The 26158-nt window shown below is 43.0% G+C and overlaps 1 protein-coding gene across 3 annotated transcripts in view; it reads right to left on the reverse strand.

The window, feature by feature from the left end:
• Nucleotides 1-73: 73 nt before the first annotated feature.
• lzts2a (leucine zipper, putative tumor suppressor 2a) overlaps nucleotides 74-26158 on the reverse strand; it is a 45052-nt gene continuing 18967 nt past the window's right edge. For 2 of the 3 annotated variants that reach the window (XM_056395412.1, XM_056395413.1), the window contains exons 3-9: nucleotides 8687-9316; nucleotides 6894-7556; nucleotides 6662-6784; nucleotides 6192-6338; nucleotides 5366-5881; nucleotides 3296-3400; nucleotides 74-3142 (exon numbers count right to left, since the gene is read on the reverse strand). In XM_056395412.1, the coding sequence (XP_056251387.1) occupies nucleotides 2960-3142; nucleotides 3296-3400; nucleotides 5366-5881; nucleotides 6192-6338; nucleotides 6662-6784; nucleotides 6894-7556; nucleotides 8687-9283 (2334 nt within the window). In that variant the 5' untranslated portion in view covers nucleotides 9284-9316 and the 3' untranslated portion in view covers nucleotides 74-2959. Of the gene's footprint in view, nucleotides 3143-3295; nucleotides 3401-5365; nucleotides 5882-6191; nucleotides 6339-6661; nucleotides 6785-6893; nucleotides 7557-8686; nucleotides 9317-22568; nucleotides 22876-26158 lie in introns of those variants that run through there. The other variant, XM_056395410.1, reaches the window with a different exon arrangement.

Genomic DNA, 26158 nt, shown 5'->3' on the forward strand with positions numbered 1-26158 from the left:
TGTGCTCATTCAGTACACTTTTCTCACCATCAATTTACTTCAGGTTAAAAAAAGCAAGTAAATCAACAGTCACTTTGAGGTGTGACAACTTGTTCTTTAATTAAAAACACAGTCATTTGTACAAGAAATGTACACATAAAAATATACATTGACAACTACATACTTTATGAATTAATGAAGACACGACGTAAGCAAACATATAAAAAATGCACACAAAAGGATGAAAAAAATGCCACAAAAAAAAGAAATGTGTTACGTTGCTTTGGTCTAATCACAGTGGCTACATTTTCAATAGACACTTTGTCTAAATAAAAGACAATGTCACTCTGTTATACTATTTAGTGTTTTACATATTTACACAGAAAAATGGTTATGGAACAGCACAGAGAAGTGAGATGTGAAGGAAAAAAAAAACATAAGTCTGGGATGCACGCAGCACTTTTCAGTGAGGGAGTCAGTTTGATTTGCAGCACCTGTGCTTGTTGTTAATCTGTACCTGTGCTGCATCCATGGTGAGTGAGTACCAGTCTAGGTCTGGTGAATATGGTTGGACGAACCATGTTCCATTCAAAAGCCACTTACCTGGGCTTTATGTTAACAATTTATGCACAGTGCAGACTTTTAATATTCTGCAATATCTCTTAAACCACACTGAATGTGGTAACGTCAGGTAAAATACAGACTGATCAAATTTTCTGAGAGGGAAAACATAACACTTTATTGGTTTGCATCAGCTCTGACCTCAACTTAATGAGGAAGTCACTCAAGAATCACCCGTCTCATGCATTTATAAAGGGATGACATGCACAAGACGCAATGATGAAGACATGGATCTGTGTGATTTTATGATACTGATAATCAAATGAAAGATCAATCAAAATGGAGAAACAACAGGTCAAAACTAAGCCCCAAATAAAAGCCCCCAACTGCTTAATCAGCTGCAAAGTTTGGTCATCAGATAGTGTATGTTTGTGTCACACAGATTATATAATGTAAACAGATTTTCATGCATTACAGTATTAGGTGCACTCTGTCTATGCTGCTGCCTCCATTTGTAATTGATCCATCATTTGAAATATTGGTATGTGATAGATATAGATATATATATAGAAGTCTTTATACTTTGTATATTAAACCCACACTTATACCAGTACTACAACAAAATATCTTCAGGTGCTATATATAAAAAAATATACAACATCTTGTCCATTATATAGATTTCCATTTAACTATTATTCCATGATATAGACTCTTTGTAAAATAAAAGTTCTCAGCCCACTACTTTTTCCATAGAGACCCGCCATGCCACTGTGAGAAAACAGAGCAACCCCACAGCTGCAAATGTTAACATCCTCCTCATCGGTTTATATTTAGGGCTTTAACAGCCGACCTGCCTTCAGGACATCCAGTGCTGGAGCTACTGCATCTGCAAATTCCAATCTCACCGTTATCTAAGCCAGCTTCTTCTGAAATCTGATATAACAAAGACATGCAGACATGCCAGTCTCACTACCTGTATAGCAATCATGGAAGATTATAGTCTAGGGGAGACTAGGAAGACTTAAAAAGTGTTATTTGGCTTTGGGCTGCCAAAAGCTAAATAAAGAGCGCTAATGGAAAAGAAAGGGAACAAGTGGAAAATCTGAATAAGCATGCCTACCGCTCAAACTCCGTCTTAAATCTCCAAGTGCCCTGATGACCAAACTGAAAGAATATGCTCCATTTTTAGTTTCCTGATACCGACTGCTGAGGTGATTTTCACTGTTAGAAAAATAGTTGAGTAAGAAGGAGGAGGATCAGCAGCGTCTCGGTGATATCTCCCATGCTATGCTCTGCTGCCGAGTGCTACATAACTGTAAAATGTAAATGTTTATCTCAGAGCTTGTGAATGAGTTGACACATTGATCAAGTGCAACAACGTGACTGTTGGTGGTCTAGAAAACATGACCGGCGGTCACATAAAGCATCTCCTTTGAACGTTTGGTTTCTGTGTCCTCTGCGGTTTGGGGTAATTACAGAATAGGATGTCCACATGTAAGCAAACCCAGAGCCAAATGTCAAAACAAGTTTGTTTAAGTTTGATGATTTGCTTCACAAGAAAGAGCAGGGAAGTTGTGCAAAATAATACCATGTTTCCCTTGGTGAGCAGGTTCATTGATTGCCAGTGACGACTATTTATACTGCATTTCTCTGGAGTGGTAACAGTCACAATACATTCCTTTTTCAAATACACACTGCTGAGGAAACACCTCCAAAACAAAACTATCCTTATCCTTTTTTATAAAATGCAATGAACCTCTGAGCAATATAAAATAAAAACAGTGGATGATGTAATATTTGGTGTTATTTTCCCTTTAGCAGTTATTTGGAGAACAAGCGCTTGTTGTTTGTGTCGCCAATGAGCACAGTTTGGATGGGAGATGAGGTCATCATTAATAGCCAGCAGTTGTGGTGTTGATGTTGATGGGACAACTGTCATAACATGCATGCTGGTGGCCAGGCGTATAATCTCATGTGCTACCAAGAAAACTGTGACTGCGCTTTAACCAGACTGCTGTGCGTAGTAGTAACATTTTTTGCTTTAAGTTCCCATCAATGTTCGATACCCTGATTTGAACGTGGTCTAAGAAAGAAACACTTTTTTTCAACTGCGTTTGCTCCCACAGAAGGAGAGAAGTCTTTGTGCTGGCTTTGTAGTGGGGTACAACCCATTAAAAGCGCCACGGGTGGAAACCTCATAAGGATTTATTGGAGAACACCTATTTAGCAGGAAGTAAGACTTCACCATTGGGAGATCTTTCGCCCTTCTGACAGTGACGAGTAGTGAGTGTTAACTCAGTGGTCCAGGTAAAGCCGTGATGAAGAGTTGATTGGGTTACATCATCAACAGAGTCTTTTATGAGTTGTGGTCCTGTGTGTTTCTGTGCATATATTACTGTAAGTGATAGTATGTGTGTGTTTAGATCTCAGTGGCAGTGATTTCCTCAAAGTGGATGTCGTTGCTGCCACTGTGAACCTCATAATCCTCCATGTCCCTGTTCTCCAGCTCCAGACTCAGCTCCCTCATCACTCGTTCAAGATCCCGGTTGCGACGGTACATTTGGATGTAGTTCTGCTGCAGCTGTTTCTGGTAGCGAATTACCTGAGTGAAGGAAAAAAAAACAGTATCTGAGTAGGTAGGGAAGTTTGTGGATACGTTTTATTGCCTATACATTCACTGCTGATGAATAAAAATGACAGATGACGAAGACTTAAAAGTAAATTCACATGGAGTGAATCTCTTCTTCCTTTTTACCTTTTCCTTCTCCTCCTGCCAGACTCTCCTCTCATCCTCAAACCGTGACAGTTGCTCCTCACTAGTCCTCCTCTCATACATGAGCTCAGCCTTCAGCCTGTCCACCTAAGCAAAAGAGAGAGGAAATGTTAGAAACTACAGTGTTAAAGGTACTCATTATCCATAAATGCCCCTGTGATTGCTTTATTACTATAATATATTATTCAAAAATTAATAGTAATGCATTAACACCTAAGCAGTACTTCAATGTCATTAACAGTTGAGGTGCAGCCTCAGTTTTAATCTGCAAAGCAATGAATACTAATACGAAATTAATGTAGTGGAGTAGAAAGTACAGTATAATAAGGCATAAAACGTCATAGCATAGTAAGGCAAAAAAACTTAATAAATACATTATAGTATAGTAAGGCATAAAAAGGTCAAAACATCATAGTATAGTAAGACATGAAATGTGAAAAAAACATAATATTATAATAACGCATAAAATTTAAAAAACGTCATGTTATACTAAGGCCTGAAATGTCAAAAAACGTAATAGTATAGTAAGGCATAAAAATGTCAAAAAATGCCAAAAACATGCAACTCCACACAGAAAGATCCAAAGATTTGATTCGAACTTAATTAGACACTACAATCTAATTACTGTACTACAGGCCACCCCATTAAAATGCTTTAGCATAGTGATGTATAAAAACATCAGTGTATAGTAAGGCATAAAAACATCAAAAAATTTTATAGTATAGTAAGGCATAAAATGTAGTGGGTTGAGCAGGCGCCCAATATGTAGAGGAAACAGTCGCCGCAGTCGGCCCCGGTTCGAATCCCGCATCAGACGGCCCTTTACTGCATGTCATTCCCCCTTTCTCTGCCTCCCCATTTCCTGTCTCTCTCTACTGTGCTATCCAATAAAGGCACAAAAAGCCCCCCAAAAAAATGTCATAGTATAGTAAGGCACAAAATGTCAAAAATCTACACAGAGAGATCCATGGACTGGGCTCAAACCAATGACCTTCTCACTTCAAGGTGACAGCTCTAACCACTGTACTACAGGCCACCCCATAAATCAACTCAAAAACGTCAAAGTATTATATAGTAAGTATAGTAAGGCATAAAAACATCAAAAAAATTTATACTATAGCATAGTGAGGCATAAAATGTCAAAAAATGTCATAATATAGTAAGGCATGACATTTCAACAAATGTCATAGTATTGTAAGACATAAAATGTGAAAAAATCCGCACAGAGAGATCCATGGATTGGGTTTGAACCAACAACCTCACTTCAAGATGACAGCTCTAACCACTGTACTACAGGCCATCCCATAAATCAACTCAAAAACGTCAAAAAATGTCATAAAGTCCACACAGAAGATCCATGGACTGGGCTTGAACCCACGATCTTCTCACTGGAAGATGGCAACGCTAAACACTGTACTATACTGGCCACCCCATAAAAATGCTTCAGCGTAGTGAGGGATAAAAATGTCATAGTATAGTGAGGCATAAAACATCAAAAAACATCATAGCAAGAAATAAAAATGTCAAAAAACACCATATTATATTAAGGTGTAAAAATTTCAAAAATGTCATAGTATAGTAAGGCATAAAAATGTCGAAAAATGCCAAGGAACATGCAAACTCCACAAAAAAAGATCCAAAGTCTGGGTTCAAACCCACAACCTCACTGGAAGATGACAACTGTAACCACTGTACTACAGGCCACCCCATATGAACATGTGAGTGTAGTGACATATAAAAACGTCATAGAATAGTAAGGCATAAAATGTCAAAAAATATCATAGTATAGTAAGTCATAAAATGTCAAAAAACGTTATACTATACTAAGGCCTAAAACATCAAAAAACATCATAGTATAGTAAGGCATAAAAACGTCAAAAAAATGATCTGGATTTGATCCACTGTTTCTATGAAATGTGGTGGAGCTATAAAAAAAACATAATATGTAAATACTCAAGTGAAGTACAAGTACCACAGTATCATAGTACTTGCACTGCTGCAGTGTTTCATTTTCATTACTTATGCCTGGAAAGGATGCAGAAAAACATGTACCTGTTGTCTGAGTCCGAACACTGCTTCTGCATTCTGCCTCTGTGCCTTGGCTTCATCACTCTCTCCTCCCCAAACCAGATGAGTCTCCTCTCCATCGCGGTACACAGAGGGACTGGGACCACCCCTTCCTATCACACCTCTACCCTGTTGGAGGGACAGGTTCATACACTGCCCCTTCATGGTTGCATTTCCAGGTAAAGAGTGTCCACTGTGATTGGACAGGGTGTCTCGGAGCCGGGATGACTCCTCTTCCAAACGGCCTACTTTCTCCCGGAGCAGCTCTGCTTCGCTCTTGCGCCTCTGGAGTTCATTCTCGCAGACCTCCAGCTCCAGAGATCGCGTCCGCATGGCCGTCTGGGCCTCCTGGGATCGAGCCTGGCTGGCTTGCAGTTCAGAACGGGCTTCTCTCAGCTGAGCCTTCAGGACCACAATGTCTCCTGCCTTCTGGCTGAGCTCTGACTGGATCTCCTTCAGCTGCTGCTTCAGGAGGGAGATCTCCCCTGACTTCTGACACACCTGAGGGGACAAGGGAGAGGGAGTTTGAGAGAAAGGTGGAAACGCTCAAAATAAATTGTCAGATCACAAACTGACATTTTGGATTTGCTTGCTCATTAAAAGTAATCCACAAATCCTTTCAAGCGTATAAATTAAATTTAGGAGGTTCATTTAAACCTACTAGGTGTCACCTCTGATTTAATTCCTTTCTTTTGAGGGCATTTTAAGCTTTTATTAGGGGGAACCGGCATGCAGCAAAGGTCTTCTGCCAGACTCAAATAGGGATGATGCAGCTCACAGTCAGCACCTTTAATCACTGACTCTCACCCACCTCCCACTTTGTTTCTTCCAGACGTGGCCCAAGCTGGGTTTGCTCCCTCTGGATGGTGGCACATCTCCTTTCCAGTGTCTCTCTGTCCTGCAGCAGAGAGGAGAAGTCCTCCTGCAGCTTCTTTTTTTCTTGCTGTAGTTGAAAGACCTGACAACACATAGAGATGTGTCTTTTCAAACTATTTTACAAACTAAGACAGATATGTCGATTCATTATAAGACATACACGCGCAAAGATAGAATCCCCAGACTCATCACTAAAGCATGAGACAGCATTAATAATATGGAGAAACTCCTAAACTCCTACAAAATGACTGATTGCAATAAATCAAAACAAACTGCTGCACTTCTTGATTAAATATAACTTCAAAAAATTTTCTAACTCTTCAACTGCTTTCCTGACTGATTTTTCCATTTTCCCCACATAAATCTCTGTAGATGTTTTGAGAGGTTTCTAAAAACTTAGCGTACCTGTAACTGCAGCACCTGCTGTGCCCTCTGGGCCTTCTGAGAGGCCTGTTTCATCTTCGTGGCACAGTTCTGCCTCAGCTCCTCCATCTCTCTTTCACAGCGACGCTGCTTCTCCTCATACACCTTTCAGAGCAAAAGACATGGGTGAGTTCTACATCTGTACAGACAGCATATCAAGTTGTTTATTTGGAGGCTTGGTCAGTGTGGTGAGGTGAATGTCTTTACGTCTCACCTGGCAGATAGCAGCTTCATTCTCGTCCAGATTTTCCCTGAGCTGCTGGAGCTCCAGGTCTCGTTCCCTCAGCTTCTCCTCCAGCTCCCTCACCACCGCCTCATAGCCCTCCACCGGTGGTGGCGAATGGCCACAGGACCCGCTGTCCGACAGGGGCTGCCCGCGCCCACTTAGAGACCCAGAACCTGTGCTCTTGCTGGATGAGGAACGTCCACTGTCTGAGTTAGTGTGACCATGGTTCCCACTTCCACCTGATGTGTTTCGGCCCAGGCCTGTGACAGGTTCCAGCTGACCCCCGGAGCCAGACCCGGAGCTGGAGCCCTCACTGGGGGCCAAACTGTAGCCTGTACTGCTGTGAGTAGGGAGGCTGGAAAGGGAGTTCCTCCCTGAATCTGACATGGAGCAGGATTGGCTGTTCCGAGCATTGCGACCGCCACTGTAGGAGTTACGTTTACCTTCAGAGCCAGAACTGCTGCTCCCTCCGTTACCATTCGTGGCGCTGGCGCTGCTAGATCCTCCGAGGGGCAGCAGGAGGTTGAGGCTGGCCTGGCTCTCTGACAGACTGCTGCCCCCTGGTCGTGGTGACAGGTACTGCACAGAGTGACGATTCTTGGGAACGACAGGTTTGAACGCTGTAGGACGGATCAGCACTTTCTCCATGTTCTGAAAGTACAAAATATTTTTAAAAAAACAGCATTAGTAATTGATAAGAACTAAGCTTTGCTAATTAGAAACGGCTGAATAAAACTCATTAGAGAAGGGTGAGTGATACGCTGGCAGGTCACCCCTCCAGGCTCAGATTAGTTTAATTTGGTTTAATTGATATTCATGGCCTTCATTAGGCAATTTTCTTAATGAGTTTCCTATCATCTAAGATAGAGGGAGAAAGTGAAAGAGGAGAGGACAGAGAAAATCTGATTAAAGGGCAGAGAAACAAAGAGGAGGGAGGATAGAAGAGGAAGAGACCAGACAAAGATGGAGTGGGTAAAAAACTCCTCAAATGTTCTGTAAGCATTTTTCTTAACAGTCTTCCTCAGGGCTCAGTAATTACGTCATTGAATGTAAGTGAGCTCTGACATTCATCATGATGTGTCTGCAAGGTGAGTAACTGTCAAACGATCCATCTGAGCCTGTCAGGCCAGTGATTAAGCTTCCCTCTGGATCGATGGTAATAAATACCCAATTAGGCAGGCGAGGTAATCTGCTGTAAAACACGTCAGCACATGCTGCAGAAACGCTCATGTATGTGTTAATGTTTCATGAGTACAGTGTGTATTACTGGGAGAGCAGAGAAAAAAGTCCTTGCTATGATATTTAATGCCAGCATGTAATCTCGAGCTGTAATTAAAGAAAACACTTTCCTATAAATATCTTCAGGTCAGACGTCATGGTCACTTACACAAGAGCACTTATGCACCCAGTAGGGACACTCAAATACTTTCAGTGAGGTAGTGTTTCTACTTTCTATACGTCCCTATTGCCCCAAATGTATGTTGAGTACAGTCATGGTGGATACAGAAAATTGAGGTTTAAGAGTTTAAAAGATTGGATGACATATATTGACTTTTGATGTGGTTGAAAACTCAGTAAAAGTTTTTAAGTGGACCTTCAGTTCAGATATTTTGCCAAAGGTCAAGAAGTTTTTCCATAACCAAAACTATGTAACAGAGACACCACATGTTGTTGTTACTTATAAACCAACATATAAACCCATGCCTACATATCTGCTATAAGCTAAAAATGTATTGACTTGGCTACTTTTTTGGTCTAGCTCTAAAATCTTCTCCTCTTACCTTCTCTAACTGTCCGGACACTGGGATGAGTTTGGGAGGAGGCCCTCCAATGTTGCCGTTCAGAGTCCTGTTGTCCCTTTGGTCCTCCGAGTCACTGCAGGGGCTTGCAGCCACCACCACCAGGTTGTCGTTCCAGTCTCCAACCACCACCTCATTGTTCACATACCCAAAGTTCCCATTAGTGCCACCACCTACTGCTCCTGAAGAATTACCAGGCCGAGGCTGCTTTTTGGTGGGCAGCGGTGGAGGCAGAACCTGGGCCTGAGGCTGCGTTTGGTTGCTGATAACCAGCAGCTGCTCTAAGGAGCTCCCGCTGCGGAGGGTGTTATCCTGAAGCCGGAAGCAGCTGGTAGCCGGCGTGGAGCGGCGTGGTTTGGTGGTGAACTCGCTGGCAGCCCGGCAGTGTCTCTCCTGGTACGTCCGGCCCGATATGAGACTGCTGACAGAACCCATGGCTGTCCCAGAGCTACAGGGCCCACAGGGGCCAGAGCAGGGGCTTGAGGGGGAGTGGGATGATAGCGGCCGGCACTGCTGGACTTCGAGGCCTGGATTGGGGTGGTCAGTCACGGTTAAAGGTAGTGCCTGAACCAAAGCCATGGCAGCCCGACGGCGTCAGACACACCACACACCCTGATGAGAGAGAGAGAAAATAAGGATTTTATAATAAGATTTTTAATTCATACTCTGGATGCAACAGATATGACTATTACATGTGCTCTGTTGAAGAGTTGTATCCATGCATACAGAGTTTTTCATTCAATATTCAAAAGACATAATATTTTTTTCTAACTGCCAATGACATCATAGCCAACTTTAAGGCCATTTAGCCCCCTAAAATTTAATGTAGCCCTCTCAAATAATTTATATTGCCTTTTCTGACTGATTTAAAATTTGACACAGACTCAGGAATCAGAACATACACAAGGATGGCACCAGCACCCAGCAAAGGCTTCTGCACAGAGCTGCACTGTGGGGACAACATTGAAAATCCACTACAGCAGCGTGGATAGTTGCTGCACTGCCACACATAAAGATGAAGAGACGAAACAATGAAAACTGACACCTACAAGAAAAATGTCTTTAAAATATTTCACTAAAGTGTGGAGTCACCAATTGCTATAATGACTGAAGTATCAGGGTTGTAGATGATAAATTCAGAAGTTTGTCATTGATTTTTCTAAGTAGACAGTAAAAAAAAAGTGCAGGATTTATTTCCAGACATAAGAAAAAGACATTGTTTAAACTCAGAACTATTACTGACCAGTGGCTGGTATTACTCAGTAGTCAAGTTTATGAATTGAGTTTGCCATGAAGTTGTATTTTTTCCATGTTATTTTTTCCAAATATTTTTTCCAAATATAGGACACAATTTGTCCCATATTTTCGTACACTTCATGTCCTCAAAATGCTGTGAAGTTTAACTGTAAATCAGCATTAGACTACATTTTTCCTGCACCGCCACAGAAGAAGAGACATCACTGATGTGATGACTCACTGTCTTCACTTTCCATCAGTGTGTGACAGTGTGTGAGATTTAGACCTGAAATGGGAGCGAGAAGAGGAACAGTTTGTGCTTTCAGTGCAATCGAGACAGTTACATTTCAGTCAATCGTCATAAGCATCAGGACACAGAAAAGATTGTGCAAGAAAGTGAGTCTATTCTGTTGTTAGACAGATAAACAGCAGATGCCAGAAGGCGCTCAGGCTGCCAGTGAAAGCCAGTGTCCCTTCACCCATTTTATTGGTTGTTTGTAATAGTCCTAAAAATGTATTTTTTCTCTCAAAATTTACATTTTTAAATCTCGTAATATTAGAACTTCATGATGACTTTATTCTCGTAATATTACAACTTTATTCTCGAAGTTTCAGATTTATTTTTTCCCTCAATGTGGGCCTAATGCTCCATCGAAATATTGATATTCAAAATGTACATATTTTAAAAGAAAACAGACATTGTTCTAAAGGGGGCGTCTTCTTAATCCAGTTTATCTCATACCTGTGACTACAGAGTAGAGAGAGAAACCGTCCAGGTTCAGACCGCCGACGAGGACGTGGACATGCTCCAGTCCTTCATCAGCAGCCTGGACTATCAAGAGTGGCAGAGCTTCCTGGACAGGATGGTGGATCCAGTGAGTCAGTCTCTGTCTCAGACTTAAGTGGCCCCAAATATTGGGCAGTTCCGCCTTCCAGCTGTCAGTGAGGAGCATGCTGGGAGGTGTAGGGATGAACCAGGGTCTGTGTGTGCTGGCTGCTGAGAGCCAGGACAATACAGAGACCAAAGGGTCAGAGGTCATGTCTGCTGCTATGAAGGCGTTGGGATCGGCAGGTAAGACTCTGGCCAATGTAAGAGAGGAGGCAGCAGGTCAGGACGTAGACGCTGTCTTGGAAACAACAACTCAGGAAGTGATGTTTGCTGCCGTCGCTGACAGCATGAGCCACCGTCAGGACAAAGAGAGGAAGTCTGCGAGGATCCGGAAAGACCTCGCCACCAAAATAAGCGAGCAACACTCAGAGTGTGCAGAGCGTCAGCCCCGCCCTCAGGAGCTGAAGCCTTATCCATTACGCATGTCCTCAGAGAAGGTAAGCAGCGACCTGTCAGAGTTTCGTGGATCCTGCCTTCAGGTACTAAAGGGCCTTCTTGCCAAGTTTTTGGCCTTGTTCTCCCCACGGAGCTTCAGCCTGATGACCGGTCCATGCAGATCAAACCTGCCCACCTTGGATTCTGCTGCCTCTGACATTTTGGACATCATGGTCAGTGGTGTAAAGGACATATGCCAGAAGAAGAAGAAATCAAGGAGCGAGTCGACTATACTGCAACAGAGGTGAAGGTTGCTCTGCAGGAGAAACTGCAAGAGTTTCTCACCTGCTACAGAGAAGCCGTGGACGAGGGAGAGAAGGACTACACAGAGAAAGCAAGGACGACTGTGTCCACACTCCAGAGAGAAAGGTCACTATGACGACATCATCAGTCGGTACGTTCAGCTAATGTCCGACCAGGTGATGAGCAGCCTCAGCAGGTTGCTGGAGAGGGACGATGGTGCTACACCACAGAAGAAGAAGAAGAAGAGGAAGAACATAGTGGAAGAACACGGGGCCACTGTGGGGTCTGAGGATGCTAAGGAAGAGGAGGAACGAGTGGACGCCTCCGAGCTGAGGAGGACGAGGAGGCTGGTTCACTTCTTCCATGGTCAGAATCTTCCAGACAGGATCATGGAGGCTTTCTCCGTGAACGAAGGAACCTAAGTTAAGAACCTTAAGTTATTTTTATTTTTTATCTTTAGTCCATTTTATACCTTTATGCCCCTGTGCACATCCACACAACGACAGTGGGATAGGTGCTGGATACCGAACAAAAATAAATAAATGCAATAGATGGAGCACTAAATGTAGCTAAGGAAGACCTGTAATAAAATGTAGTAACATGTCTACCAAAAATAAAGGCAGCTGTGATTCCAGGCTGCAGGTCCTCCTTGTATTGCAGTTAGTAAATGTTAGCATGTAAACACACTTAACTGCGCCTAAGCACAAACCGTTGATGGAATTCAGTCGTCATTCATTTTATTATTTACAGCTGTGCTTTTCTGACTGTAGATACTTTAATTTAAGTATGAAATATTAATTACCACGCTTCTAGCTGACTGTTTCTAATGTGATTTGTGCTTAACATCTCATCCATTTGCGAAAAAATATTATGTGGTAAATAGGTTATGCATTACAGAGCTAATCATCTTATCATAAATTGTATTGCTGTAATTATGTTGAAATGATTAAATAAATAATCTTTACTATTTGCAATATTAAAATGTGATATTTACTTTACGTACAAACTTACAACAATTAAAAGAAATCCTCTTTGCAACAGTGAAGCCAAATTATTTATTGATTTTTCGGCCTGTTCTCACTCACAAAACTCATTAGCCGCAGCCACTTTACAGCTGTTTATTTGACATATTTCTCCTGGGGGAGCAGGTTTCCAGACCCCCCCTGCCAGTGAAGGCTCATCACTCATTAAATACACTCTATATCTCTGGTGAAGCCATTGCTAATTGTCAATGTCATTAACGAGGCAGGAGGAGAAAAAAGAGAAATGATTTAGTAGAAACTGAGGACGATACAGACAGGGGGAGAGAAAATGAGTCACGGTCATCACCGTCTGCAGCTGCTCTGTGATTTTCCTGAATGTCCTCATGTGAACCCAGTGAGCAGGCATCTGTGTATCACATCTAAAAGCGTTTGAAATCTAGTCACTTTGCTGTCTCATGATCACAATGCTCACACGCCTATCAACAAAATCTTTTGAAGAAATGAATAATAGCCGCACTTGGTTGCTGCACTATTTTTAGTGTAAGAAACATGGATACATATTACTAACACAATAAGTGGCAGCAGATTACGCCTTCCATTTGCAGATAGTATTATCAGTGTTAGTTGCCTGTGAGGACAGAAAGAGAGGGGACACATATCCTGATCCTGTCGTGCCAAGCTCAAATCTGTCTGGCCAAGTGGAATAATCCACGCCAGCTATGGCTGCACACAGTCTGCCAGGACTAACACAATCATACAAACTGACACTCATAGACACACACACACACACACACACACACCGTGCATGTACGTGAACATCCATACGCACACAATGGATGCATCAAGGGGCACATCAATCATGAAAGTCCCAAATGAAGTCTTCAGTCTCAGAAATAAATGCCAAAAAAGACAGGGGGTTTTGTTTTGTTTACTGAAACACAACTTAATCAAAGGATTAGATCAGACAGAGTTTTTTTGCCAGATTCCTCGGAAATGTCTGACACGCATGTCTACACAGGAGGTGCAGCATGAGCAGCACGTTAGCAGGGCAGCAGCAGTGCTCTGTGTGTGTCTACACAGGAGGTGTTCAGGCACAGTATTGATTTATAGGTCGCTCACGTTTTAGCAGCACCAAGACACAGTCGCTGTAGGAGTGTAAAATGGAAGAAAATAGACGTAAACATACACTTGGATCCACATTTACTGGCATTTAGCGTGAGGGACATGTGAGTAATCGAGCTGTCTACAAAAATTGTCGGCACAATGACGCCTTAACAGAAGCTTAAAATGATGAAATGGTTGAAAAGCTGCTTTTGCAGTGTAAAGTGGACGTTTCAGATTGTCAGTTTCATGAGGCTGGTAGCTGCAGCCCCAACCAACTCCAAATTGTGGCATTGGAGAGCATTGGCAGGAGGGGCTTTTCAGACACCTTTCAAAGCTCCGACCAGCACTTTGTTTGAAGCATACTGATGCCTTTAGTTGTACTTCTTCAAAACAGGCATTCTGACAGCTACGCCCATTATAGATAGTGATACGCTTAATGTGAGAAAGCAAGGCAGGATTTTGCCTTCTCTCTCAATGTAGAAATTGAAAAATGCAAAAACCAAAAAGAAGCAGTGGAGTGTTGAGGGTTACGAGGTGAGGAGGGCAGCAAAGATGTAGATGGTCCTATCATGCAGCCCTACATGGGGCACTGAGGGGTTGGTATGTACAGTAAATATAGGGTTGGTCTCATTATTTGATCAGTCAGCAGGGTGGTTAAGTTCCTACCAGTTGACTCCATATTGACTAAACTGTGAGCTTGTCTGTAAGGACTTGTCAGGGAGTGAAGGGAGTTGAAGAAAGGAGACAGGCTTGATGAGTACACATGAGTCAAGGAGATAAAGACATGTGCGGTATGTGATCATTTCCCATGCCAAAATAATTACACCTCACAACCTCGTTTCACCTTTTTATCCAGCCATTCCCACCTCTTCTTCACTCCCAGCCCTCACAAGGACCTCTCAGGCAGGCATAATAGAATTAACAACCCTCTGAGACCGTCAACCGTGACCCCCACAGCCCTAACCCTGTGACCCCCTGATGAGTGGAGGGGAGCTGGTTTGATTCTCTCCTCCCACCCTTATGACCTCCAAGGGTCTGGTTTTGTTCTGGCTACTCGGGCAACAAATCTCAAAAGCTAATTTCGCCCTCTGATGTTGCTCACTGGTTATTTCTTAAAAGTTATTGAAGCCCTCTTCCTCTCCTCGGCTGCATTCCTCTGACAACGTGAAAATACCTTTACCATCTCTCCATTGCCCTCATTGCTTCCTCCACCTTCCTCATTACACGCATCCTCTTTTGCTGTCAGCTGCACAAGACAGGCAGAGAGAAACCAGTCATCATCACTAAAAATAGAAAACATCTCAAGTGCCTGAAATCACTCTGATAGTCTTTCATGAGGCGTTTCTCTCAGCAAGGTATTTGAGTCAATGTTCAAAAATAAACTGCTGTAGTGTTGCAGCCAGCTATTATGGGGTCAAACCAGGGGCACTTTACAACACATCCTGACACTATAAAACTATTAAATGATGCTGAATGGCTTAAAGGCAGCCTCTCACTGGCTCTGAGAGGTACTGGAAATAAACCAAGTGGTTGTGTTCACCCTCCACATGGCACCAACTGGCCGAGGATGAGTAAGAGCAGGACTGACAGAAGAAAGAAGTTCCCAGGTATCTCTCTAACAAGATCCAGAAGTGGGGTCTGTGATGGGGAAATAATCCCGTTATGATAAGTCTGTTAATAACGCCAGTATTACCCAGGAGAGGAAGCCCATTATTCCGCAGCAGCAGATCGCCCCTTGCAATCACACGCAACCTCCAAGCTGTTCCGGAGACTCTGCTGGGCTCAGGACGGAGTTAGGAAAGCCAGAAGAAGAAAGAAGAAAAAGACGGGGGTTTAGGGGCGCGGACACAAAGGCAGGGTGGGTGGGGTTGATGGTTGGGGGTTTAGGGGAATTCCAATACCAGGTAGTCCAAAGAGAGGCTCCAAAGAGGCCTGAGCTCCTGGGAAAACTAGGCAACTATAATCGTATTTGGTCATTATTTGGAGAGCACACAGACACCGGGGTCTGAGCACCTTAAGATCTCAAAATCAAATGTGAAGGGAGACATTGTTAAACCATCTCCTCTACTTCTGAGTACCGAACATGCCTCTGATGACAGCCTGAGTGAATTTTCTTTACCCTTGTTTCTGATCTCGCTTTCATATATGTGCCTCTTTCAGATATTATGACGATAAAGGACAAAGAGGAGAGAAATGACAGCTGAAATCTGCACTGTGGCCTTTTGACCATGGCCGCATTTGCAGGAGTTTCAGTTGCTGTGTGCTACAACTGTGAAAACAAACCAAGCAGAAGGGTCCTCAGTCCTGTAAAACCAAGGTGGTTATGGGTGCATGTTGTCACCCCTTGCAGCAGCAAGAGATCTACAGTAAGAGCCAACAAAGACACAAGCAACCCAACAAATCAAACTGATCTGCATTCTCAATATCAGGATAGTAAGTGTAACCACTGCCCATATATCTGTTACAAAACATAATGGATAAAAGAAGGGCTGAAACTAATGCTTATTTTCATTACTGTGTAATCTACTGAACCAACGATACAATGACATGAAGGAGAGAAAAACTGAATTGGAGAGGCTGGAACAAGCAAGTGTTTGGCATATGTTGACTTAAACCTGTACCTGTTGCCACATTATCATTCATGTGATAATCTGTGTCTTTAGCTGCTAAATGCTCCATTATGTTCACCAGCTACTCGCTAACTGTGTCTGTCTCTTGTTTGGATATTAGCAGGTTGTGTTCAGTCAGATTTTAGAGTTTTTTCGTTGAAGACAACTGACAGCTGGTGGTGACACTGAATCAAGTTGTGGGGAATCAACCAGTGACCCCTTCCATATTAAAAGTCATTTGATTCTAATTAGAGAAGCTTTACCGAATGGTAAAGGTGACATCTTCCTGATGAGCTGGCATGTTTTTAGGGTTTTTCACCTCCTTCCTCCACTCCACCCATTTCCTCTCTTCCCTGCGTCCTGTGCTGGATTATTGCTCCACTGCTCTCCTGTCACTCTTTCCTCTTCCATCCCCCCTCCTGCTCACTGGTCTATGCAGCTAGATTTTCATCTTCCCCCTTCTTTATTAGCAACACCGCAGCGTGACTAACCGAATGCAAAGCCAGTGTGAAGATGAGAGCAACAGGTGGAAAGTATAAAATCATCCGATCACAGCAGGTGCTGTATGGATGAGGACAAAAATATCAGTAAGGGAGTGATAATCAGAACCATTCATTAAAAAATGCCTTTGTATAATGTTTATTCTTCTTGGATGAGTGCTCACTGCACAATGGAGTTTCGCTGGTCACGAAAACAGTAGTCATTTTAAGTTTCCAAAATAAAGCACTTTGATATATAGAGCCTGGGTGGCCTTGATTAATCCTGAGACCAGTGATCCCAGTGGCTGGAGAGAGTGAGAAAGACAGACAGAAAGAGTGAGGCAGAGAGAAAATCAACAGGCTAGGTGAGTCACAATAATCCTCGCTGGCTGCTAACAAAAGAAAATCCACAAGTACGGGCAAGGCAGAAACACACTGACACACACAATACCTCAGCGAGGCAATAAGTCCGCTCCTAATCTACTCTCCCATTTATTTGTCACGCATCTACTCACTGAAACTCCACAATTAAACTTCAAACGGGCAAGAAAATGGTATTGTAATGAAGTCAGCCGACCCCACTGTAAAATGAGAGTAGTCTTTTAATGTTTTGCCAGAAGACCTGAGGTTATATTATGCCTCCATTCCAACACAATGACTGTCTGTCTGAGTGGCCGCTCACTGTCACCTACCCCCACATGGCTTGCTTTTAAAGTCCTACAGTGTGTGTGTGTGTATGTGTGTGTGTGTGTGTGTGTGTGTGTGTGTGTGTGTGTGTGTGTGTGTATGTGTGTTTGAGATTGCTGAACTGAATGCATACAAACCTGCTCAGTCCTCATTAACCCTTCGCCTCAGTGCCAAATCTTGTTTCACTCAAACCAGAGAGACATTGCCCTCTTTGGCAAAGTAACATGGTTGACATTGTATCTTTACAAAAGTTGTGAGATCGAGCATCCAGACTGCTGTGGGGCTCTGACTTTATTAAGCCAGGTTTTTCTCTGGTGAAACAAAGGAAGAAATAAGGTTTCTGAAAAGTGAGTCTGTGCATGAGTAATTGGCAACAGGTCCTCCCCTAGTCCAGCTTTTTTTCCCTTCCTCTTCCTTTTACAACCAACTTGTTGGTGTTGCAGACTTTAGCTTCTAGCTCTGTTTGGAGGCGTTGCCATGGCAGCGGAGGCCATGCACAAGGCGAAATGAGATAGGCAGGAATAGTGGGAAAGGGAGGGAAGGAAGGAAAAAAGAGAAAGAGTGAGTGAATAGGTGAATGAGGGAGTGAGTCTTATGTGTGCGTGTCTGACAGTCTGACAGCGGGCAGGTTGGCTCTTTAGCATCTCAAAGCATCTGGCCTCAATTCGGACCTAAGAGGCTGCCGGAGAGTGGGGTGACTGAAGCCTAGATTCTCTCTCCCTCTTTCTACTACACACACATATAACTGCAGAGAAACTCACAAAGTCCCAGTGGGGGTTGACAGAGAGAGCAGCCAGCTATCTATTGAAATGGGAAGCAGTAGACGTCAATGACATGAAAGTAGCGACACAGCCTTGTGAAAACACTATAGTCATTTGGGGACACAAACTGCCAGTCACATGCTTACTTATGGGTCCGGTTTGAAATGAGTTGTGCGCTGCCCTATTAGTTTCTCTACAAGAGCATTAGTTCACTAAAAAAACTGAGGTAGCATACATATTTTGTCAAGGTAAAATCTTTGCCCATGTCAAGCTTAGCCATGCTGTAAGAACCAAATTACTGTATACATCAAAAGTAAAGCTGTCACCTCAATGTTCCTATTGCGTTTTAACAGCACAAAGGCTGGGAATCATTCTGCAGTTTTTGACACCAGAGCAGAGTGTCAGTACCAATACCAAAATAACACTTTATTTCAGTACCTTTTTAACATGTTTTTCATTAAACAAAAAAAGCTCCATTTCTCAAATATTAAAGGAACAGTTGGGAAATGCACTTACTTGTTTTCTTGGATAGATTAGATAAAAAGATTGATACCACTCTCATGTTTGTGTGCTAAATTTGAAGCTACATCCAGCAGCTGGTTAACTTAGTTTATCTTAAAGATTGACCACCTCTACAGCTCACTAATTAAATTAAATCTGTGCAAAAAACCAAAGTGTGAAAATGACAAATTGTAGATACAAGCAGCTGTGAAAGAACCTTTCCTAATTAAAAACACCTATAATTGATAAACTTGAGTTAAAGCAGGAGCTATCTGATCAAAGAATATGAAAATGTTTTATTGGGATACTAGGTGCTATGGACACATTTCAGTCTGTGCCAGAACATATTAAGATGCTATAACCAGCCTTTAATAGCAGTCGAGCTGAAGTTGGTTTACAGTCAGCTGGCACTGGAGGAAACTGAGGCAACAGTATGTGAAAAAGGAAAAGATGGCTGACATTCCTGGTCCCCTCCAAAAAGTTGGATTTTCCAGGAGGTTTTCCAGCCACTGACAGTTATCCAGCGGCGGTCAGTGGTCAGACCCGCAGACACTGGAAATACCAAGAATGCCAGTGGTAGAGACACAGGGATTAGTCTGGCCAGTGGACTACTGTTTGCCAGGATCAATGACCATGGACTTAATACAATAACCGGGGGCAGCTACAATTTCTTATCAGTGCAGGAGCAGGTCAGTTTCTCTTAGCATGGTGTTTATTGGAGTATATTTTAGAAAATCCTGGTGGTCAGGCTGTTCTGACTTCTCATTGTCCCAACAGTGGAGAGAAGAGTAAAGTTTTCCCTCCTAAAGTTGCCTTCCTTCCCCCCCTGCTGCTTTGGCTGTATGAACAGTGGAGAGCCATTGTTTCAGTGTAACAGAGGGCAGAGAGCAGAGAGAAAGAGCCTGTTATCTCACACTGAAAGCAACCACACTTTGACTGACAACGTGACCCACAATGTGAGGGAGATTGAGGCGGTGGTAGTGATAGGACGTATCATTGTAGGAGAGCGGTTTATTTACTACCAGGCTTCACTGAGGGGAAAGTAGGCTACAATATCTGACATGGCTCAGCATTTTTTTTTTTTTTTAAACGCTTCAGCAAAGGTGTCACGGCTTCAGTGTGAAATCAGTGATCATTGAAGAAGCAGAATTTAACACATATAATGCCACCCACACACACACCCAGTGTTACTAAATACAGCCAAGGCAAATGAGTTCCACAGCAGCTATTACATAAGCAGCGACGCCTCAGTTTAACTGTGCCAGCCTCCATGTATAATTCACTTCCACTCATCTGAGAAAATATCTGACATGGCACTAGATGCACATGTGCAGACGTTTTCAGACATATTGTCCGCGCCGCTGTAAACTCGAGAAAGATGGAGGGGGGGACAGACTGGCATGGAAAACACTCATTCAGCAAACTGAACAGAGGCCAGGCCGACTTCTAATCTCTCGCTGTCTCTCTGTTTTCCTATGTTTCTCTCTCTCTCTCTCTCTCTTTCTCTCTCTTTCTCTCTCTCTCTGTCTCCCTCCTTCAGTGTTCCACCGTGCTTCTCAACTCAAGGCTTTACATAAACACCTGGCATAAGCTTTAGCTCGACAGGATCACTGGAAAATAATGGAGCTCGAATCTGAATCCAGTTCAGAATCCGCTTATCCAATCTGAATGCTTTTGAATTCTTTATCCAATCGTTTTGGGTTTGTTTGTTTGTTTGTTTGTTGGGGCAATTTGATTCCACTCAGTATCACTACTACACCACAGAGATTCTGCTGCGCCTAAAGGGTGTCAGAATTTCACCACATATTTTGTCACTGCTCGGTGACTTTCATTAACCGTGTCCTTGCTCATTTTTTCTTTTGCAGCTGCAGAAGTTAAAACACAAACCCTTACTTAAAAAAAGTGCTTACTTTATTATGATGGATGGTAGATAAAAATTTCAGTGAGTGACTTGTCAGTCTCTCCTTTTTTGTCACAAGTAGCCTCCCACAAATGTGGCATTTAATAGGCGTTTGGTTGTGTATCCACTTAGCATGCGTTTGCACACGTCACCAGTTTTTTTTTTTTCATTTGCAGATGACTGTTGTGTCAGAAAGAGCCACAATGGACAATCAAAGAGAAATCGTAGATAGATTCAGAAAGGTGTATTTTACAAACTACATCCAAGATGGAACCAACCTTCAGCCCAACAATGGAGGACGACAGGGAGGGAAAACCAAAGGAGAAAGGGAACAAACAGAAGTCTCACTGCCTTTTACTTGGAGCTACTTTACTATCTCTTAATGCTGTACACATACACACCATACACACACACAGGAAGCATGAGTCAACGCAGCTGGAAAGGGTTACGTATGTAACCTGCAACACACATTTACCTCATTTGTTTTGTTCAGAGCAGATGAGGTAACCCACCCTCTCCGTCTCTGTCCCCACTCTCACTCCCCTCTATCTCAGAAGTCAAACTTTACGTCAGCGCTTGCGTCTCGACACCTGCCCATTTACAGCTGCTGTCTTTATGGAGTGAAACGTCAGTCCTACCCTAACTGCCAAAATCCAGTCTGGGTAATTACAGTCTTCTCCCAGCGTGCTCTCAAATGAAACCTGAACATGACACGGTCAAACAGGCAGCTACTACAAAGAGTTGAGTGAATGGACGGCCCCTCTAACCGCTCAGGCTATAAACATATCTGCTGACACATCACTCTCGGGCCATAACAAACTTGATGAGAAACTACAATATGTGGCCCAAGGCACATGAGGAGTCTTGTAATTACACGTGTAGGGAAGACAGAAGAGAAACAGCGGCGGCCTGTGTCTGCAAGAGTGCTTCGTCATCAAAAGAAACTTACAGATTCCCTGTGAGTCTTCTGGATGAAAACATATTTTGTACGGGTCACACTTCTGAGAAGCAGCCTAATTGTCTGCTTTGGTAGAAGTGTGTTTGCTGCCTCATGCTTTTTCTTATCTTCAACATGAGTGTGTGTGTGTGTGTGTGTGTGTGTGTGTGTGTGTGTGTGTGTGTGTGTGTGTGTGTGTGTGTGTGTGTGCGTGTGTGTGTGTGTGTGTACAGACAGATTGAATATCACCCTCCTCCTCCTCCTTCTTCCTCCTCCAGGCCAACTGTCCAGAGGGTGGAACAGCTTTTCTACAGGCTGAAATTTCAAATCAATACCCCAACAGTCTGTAATGAGCAGATTACCCAGGGTCAGGATTAGAAAAACCTGGGCTCACACACACACACACACACACACACACACACCACCAAAAACTCATCATCCCACCTCAACAGATCTGAGCTACTGGGTCTGTTTGCCCCTGCTTGTGCAGACCAAACGTCTCCAGGCTCATTTAGAGCCCTAACAACTTCAGGAAACTAACTTCAAGTCAAAGCCAGTCAGCTGACACTGAATCATCCAGCTGCCTTCAATCTCTGGCAAAATGACAGGAAACCAAGTTTTCCAGGGATTCTTTGTCATTATTTCACCATTCACATCTCAGTGTATCCAAATCACCAACTTTTTGGCCTCCACTAGCATTCCTCCAACTAGTTTCCAATCCTGTTAAAATCAGTGTTTCTGTGTGAATGTGCCTGCCAAACAACTTTTGTCTCAAATCTTTCCGTTACACACCTTCCATTAATGGCATTTCCGCAGTTGACACCCTCTTAAGTGGCTTCACACTGACGCACGGTGCTCATGAATACAAAGTTTCCTCAGGCAAATTTGCATTCATATAAACGAAGCCAAGCTTGAATAAAGAGCAGGATCAAGAGAGTCTGAGTTTGGAGAATTTAAGATCGCACACGCTTATGCAAACACATGCACAAACACACACACACAAACACACACACACACACACACACACACACACACACACACACAACACACACACACACACACACACACACACACACACACACACTCTCTTCCTCACTCACCCCAGTGAGAGCTCTGCATCGCTGCCTCCACTTGTCTCCGTCTCTCTTGGAAAAGAAATGAAAAAAGAAAAACACTCCAGTCTCTGTTGCCTCAGATTCTCCTTGTCTCTCTTCCTTTTTTCCCCCTGTCGTCTACCTCTTCTCTACAACGCTCCAGCTTCCTGCCGTTGCCTCTGCACTGCTCCAGGACTTCATATCCTGACACGAGGACTTTCAAATGGAAGCCCCCTTATTTTCCTGTCCTGTCCTCTCCTCCTCCTCCTCTCTCTTCTCACTTCACTCCACTGTTCCTCTTCTCAGCTTTCTTTCCCTGCCGTCTGCCTTAGCACCGCCTTCCCCACCTCCTCCTCTTCATTCCTCCCTCCCCTCTCTCACTTTTGTCTGCCAGCCCCCCTGCCTCTAGTTTCCCTCTTTTAACACACATACACACACATTACTCTCCTCTGCCTCTCTTTCTCCTCCCCCTTCTCTTTTTAGCCCGAGCTTCATCCATTCCCTTCTCTTTCACACATATTCTCTGCATCAACACAATTCTGCGTCAGACTTAACGTTTTTAGAAATTTAATCCACTATCTCAGTTTAGTGGGTGTGTAAAAGCCAAACTGCCCACAGGCGTCAGGGAACACCTCATCTTACCCCAGTGGTCTGCATCTGTCCTGTGGCTAAATAATAGCACTGTTACACTTTATTGTACAATTATCAACAGAGAATGACTACATCAAGTCAGTACAGAGGGAAGGGGAGATTGTGAGGGAGGGGGGTGGGTCAACTGACCCAGATGAGGTAAAATAACATGTTTGCGCTCATCTTTCTACTTGCACATGCTGTGTGCGCTCTTGTGCACGTGAAAGTGAGCAGGAGCATTGTTCAGCAGGTAACAGAAAGCAGGGAACAAATGAGGGGAAGGTCAAATCTTAAAGCGGTTAAGAGGCTTTGCTTGTATTTTGTGTTGAGGCTGTTTGTTTGGAGGTGTAGGTGAGAAGGTGATGGTGGAAAGGTAAGTGTGAGTGAAGATAGGCATGATGTAGCAATAGTGGGGTCCAAAAGTCTCAGGCCATGAGAAAGTGGTCTCAGACTTTTGGACCCCAAGCTGAAACTAATTATCCTTTTAATGTTATCATCAAGTTATCGGTTGATTATTTCAACATTAATCATTAAATCTACTATCAACAAATAGTGAAAAATGCCAATCAATCACAGCCTCCTGGAGCCCAAGGTGATGTCTTGAAATTGCTTGTTTTGTCAGCAATGACCCAAACCAAAAGATATTACATTCAAAATGATATAAAACAATGAAAAACAGCATTTGAGAAGCTTGAACGAAAATTTTTAGCCAAACCAGCAACATGACTCTCCATGGATGATAACGTCAGTCTGTCTGTCACTTTTTGATGGATTTGGAGTTTTGTGACGATAACCATCGTGCCCAGAGGATGTATCCTAATGACTTTGGAGATCACGTGATTTTTTTTCTCTAGCGCCACCCTGAGGTTCATAGTTTGTGGTTTTGAGAAAAAACTATGAGATGGATTACAGACATTCATGTTCCCCTTCAGAATGAATTGTACTCACTTTTGCGATCTTTTGACTTTTCATGTTGAGCCATCATCTGGTCAAAATTTTAATTTGGCTTTTGACCAAATACTGGCAAAACTGATCACATTCCCATCAGCCTTGGCTGTACTTTTTGTTTAGTGCTAATTTGCGACATTAGCCTTTAACTCAAAGCAGCATGGTGCTGAAGTACAGCCTCATAGAGAAACTGGCATGGGTGTTAACAGTTATGGGATTATGAGGACAATTAAATTATTCTATGATTTTTCCAAAAAAATCAACATTTGATTAATTCAATAAGGCTAAGCCATTTCTAAATAACACACACTGCTCTGCTGCTGTGTGGTACACAACACTAACCACTTTAGGTTTATTGTTGTATGCTGCCATGGAAAACAAGTAGGAGGACTGAGTAATGCTGGAGGAGAAATGTGTGTGTGTGTGTGTGTGTGTGTGTGTGTGTGTGTGTGTGTGTGTGTGTGTGTGAGTGTGTGTGAGTGTGCATGTGCATCTGTGTGTGATCTCTCTCTCTTTACTGGAACTTCCCTGAACCTCCCTTTGAGTCCCACGGTGGTATAACAAGTGAGAAGAGAGTTCACTTTCTGCTCTCTGACTTGGCACTTTACTGCCATTAACACAGCCCAGCTCTGCATGCTGAAAATACAACACCAGAAAGCTTTTGAGTCTTTTATATGTCTGTAGCAGTGTGTGTGTGTGTGTGTGTGTGTGTGTGTGTGTGTGTGTGTGTATGTGTGTGAGAGAGAGAAAGAGTCAGGAAGAGTTTATATTTCAGCCTCTGAACAGGTAAGAATAACTTACAAATTGAGTGCATTCGTTCAGTGTAACATATCAAACCCTCTTATGAGTCGGCACAAAGCAGGATGCTGAACGTGACGTTAACAAAAAGTAGGAAGAGAAGCTTAAACTTATTTATGAAGTGGGATGACGACTACCGCACACAACAGAGACAGTCTCCCATTTCTTTTTCTGTCTGCTTGGTGACAAACAACCTGAACAGGTAACTGATACGTTACCTGTAGATGAGTTTCAGATAAACATGTTTACATTGTTAAAGATCATAAACCTGCATTAACTGATTTTTTTGGCCACTTGGGGGAATTGTAACAAGCTGTGCACACAACATTGACATGACATCACTTTATAAAGCTGTTGTGCTTAATGTGTTAGCGATTTCCTGTTTATACATTCAGCAGATATGGAGCAACATTATGATTCATCTAGAGTCATGTTTCTGGTCTTCGTTTTAGCAAATACCTGATTAGTTTACACTAAAAAGTACAACGTGAAGGACTTACAGAGCTGCAGTCTGACCAAACTGTTTACATATAGGAGCCGATTAGATCAGAGCAATGGGATCAGAATGTGTTGGTATTTGTGTGTTATTTTGTCTTTTTAATAATCTGACATCAACAGAGGTTGTCTGAGCATGTGCCGGGCAGGTATCATACAGCATATTAGAGTTCATAAGAGCTTCTGAGAACAGCTGCCGCCTGCTGCTGCAGGATACAATGCTGATAGGAACAGTGAGACTTAACCGAAACAGTTTAGTTGCAGCCATTTAAACCAAAACAACTGCTGCTGGAAGATGCTAAAATGCTCTGCAGAGCTGAGGGGAACAATCTGGTGATAATTCTCTGTGGGTTAATCAGAACAAGCGAAGCCCTTTCCGATCAACCAAAAAAACAAAGTACTGAGTAGAACCTATACTGAGTCCTTTGTATTTTGAAAGTGACCCTCTAACACAGGCAGTAAGTAGTGTTGTGGGACAGCTAATGAAGGAAGGGGACAGCTGGGCTGAGACAGGCTGAGCTGGGCTACAGGAAAGACGGGGAGCAGAGGAGACAGCAGATCTGTAATGGAGACGGAGGAAAGAAGAGAGGAAGACAGCTGCTACTGTGTTGACCACACATTATTATCAGCCCACATATCTCACAAACACTGCCCTTTACTGTGAGCCCTCGAGCTGACAGAAATGATAAGGGGCTAATGTCAGGATCCAGTGCTGAGTGATGGCG

The sequence above is a fragment of the Seriola aureovittata genome, chromosome 14 (assembly GCF_021018895.1).
Source record: "Seriola aureovittata isolate HTS-2021-v1 ecotype China chromosome 14, ASM2101889v1, whole genome shotgun sequence".
Classification (NCBI taxonomy): Eukaryota; Metazoa; Chordata; class Actinopteri; order Carangiformes; family Carangidae; genus Seriola; species Seriola aureovittata.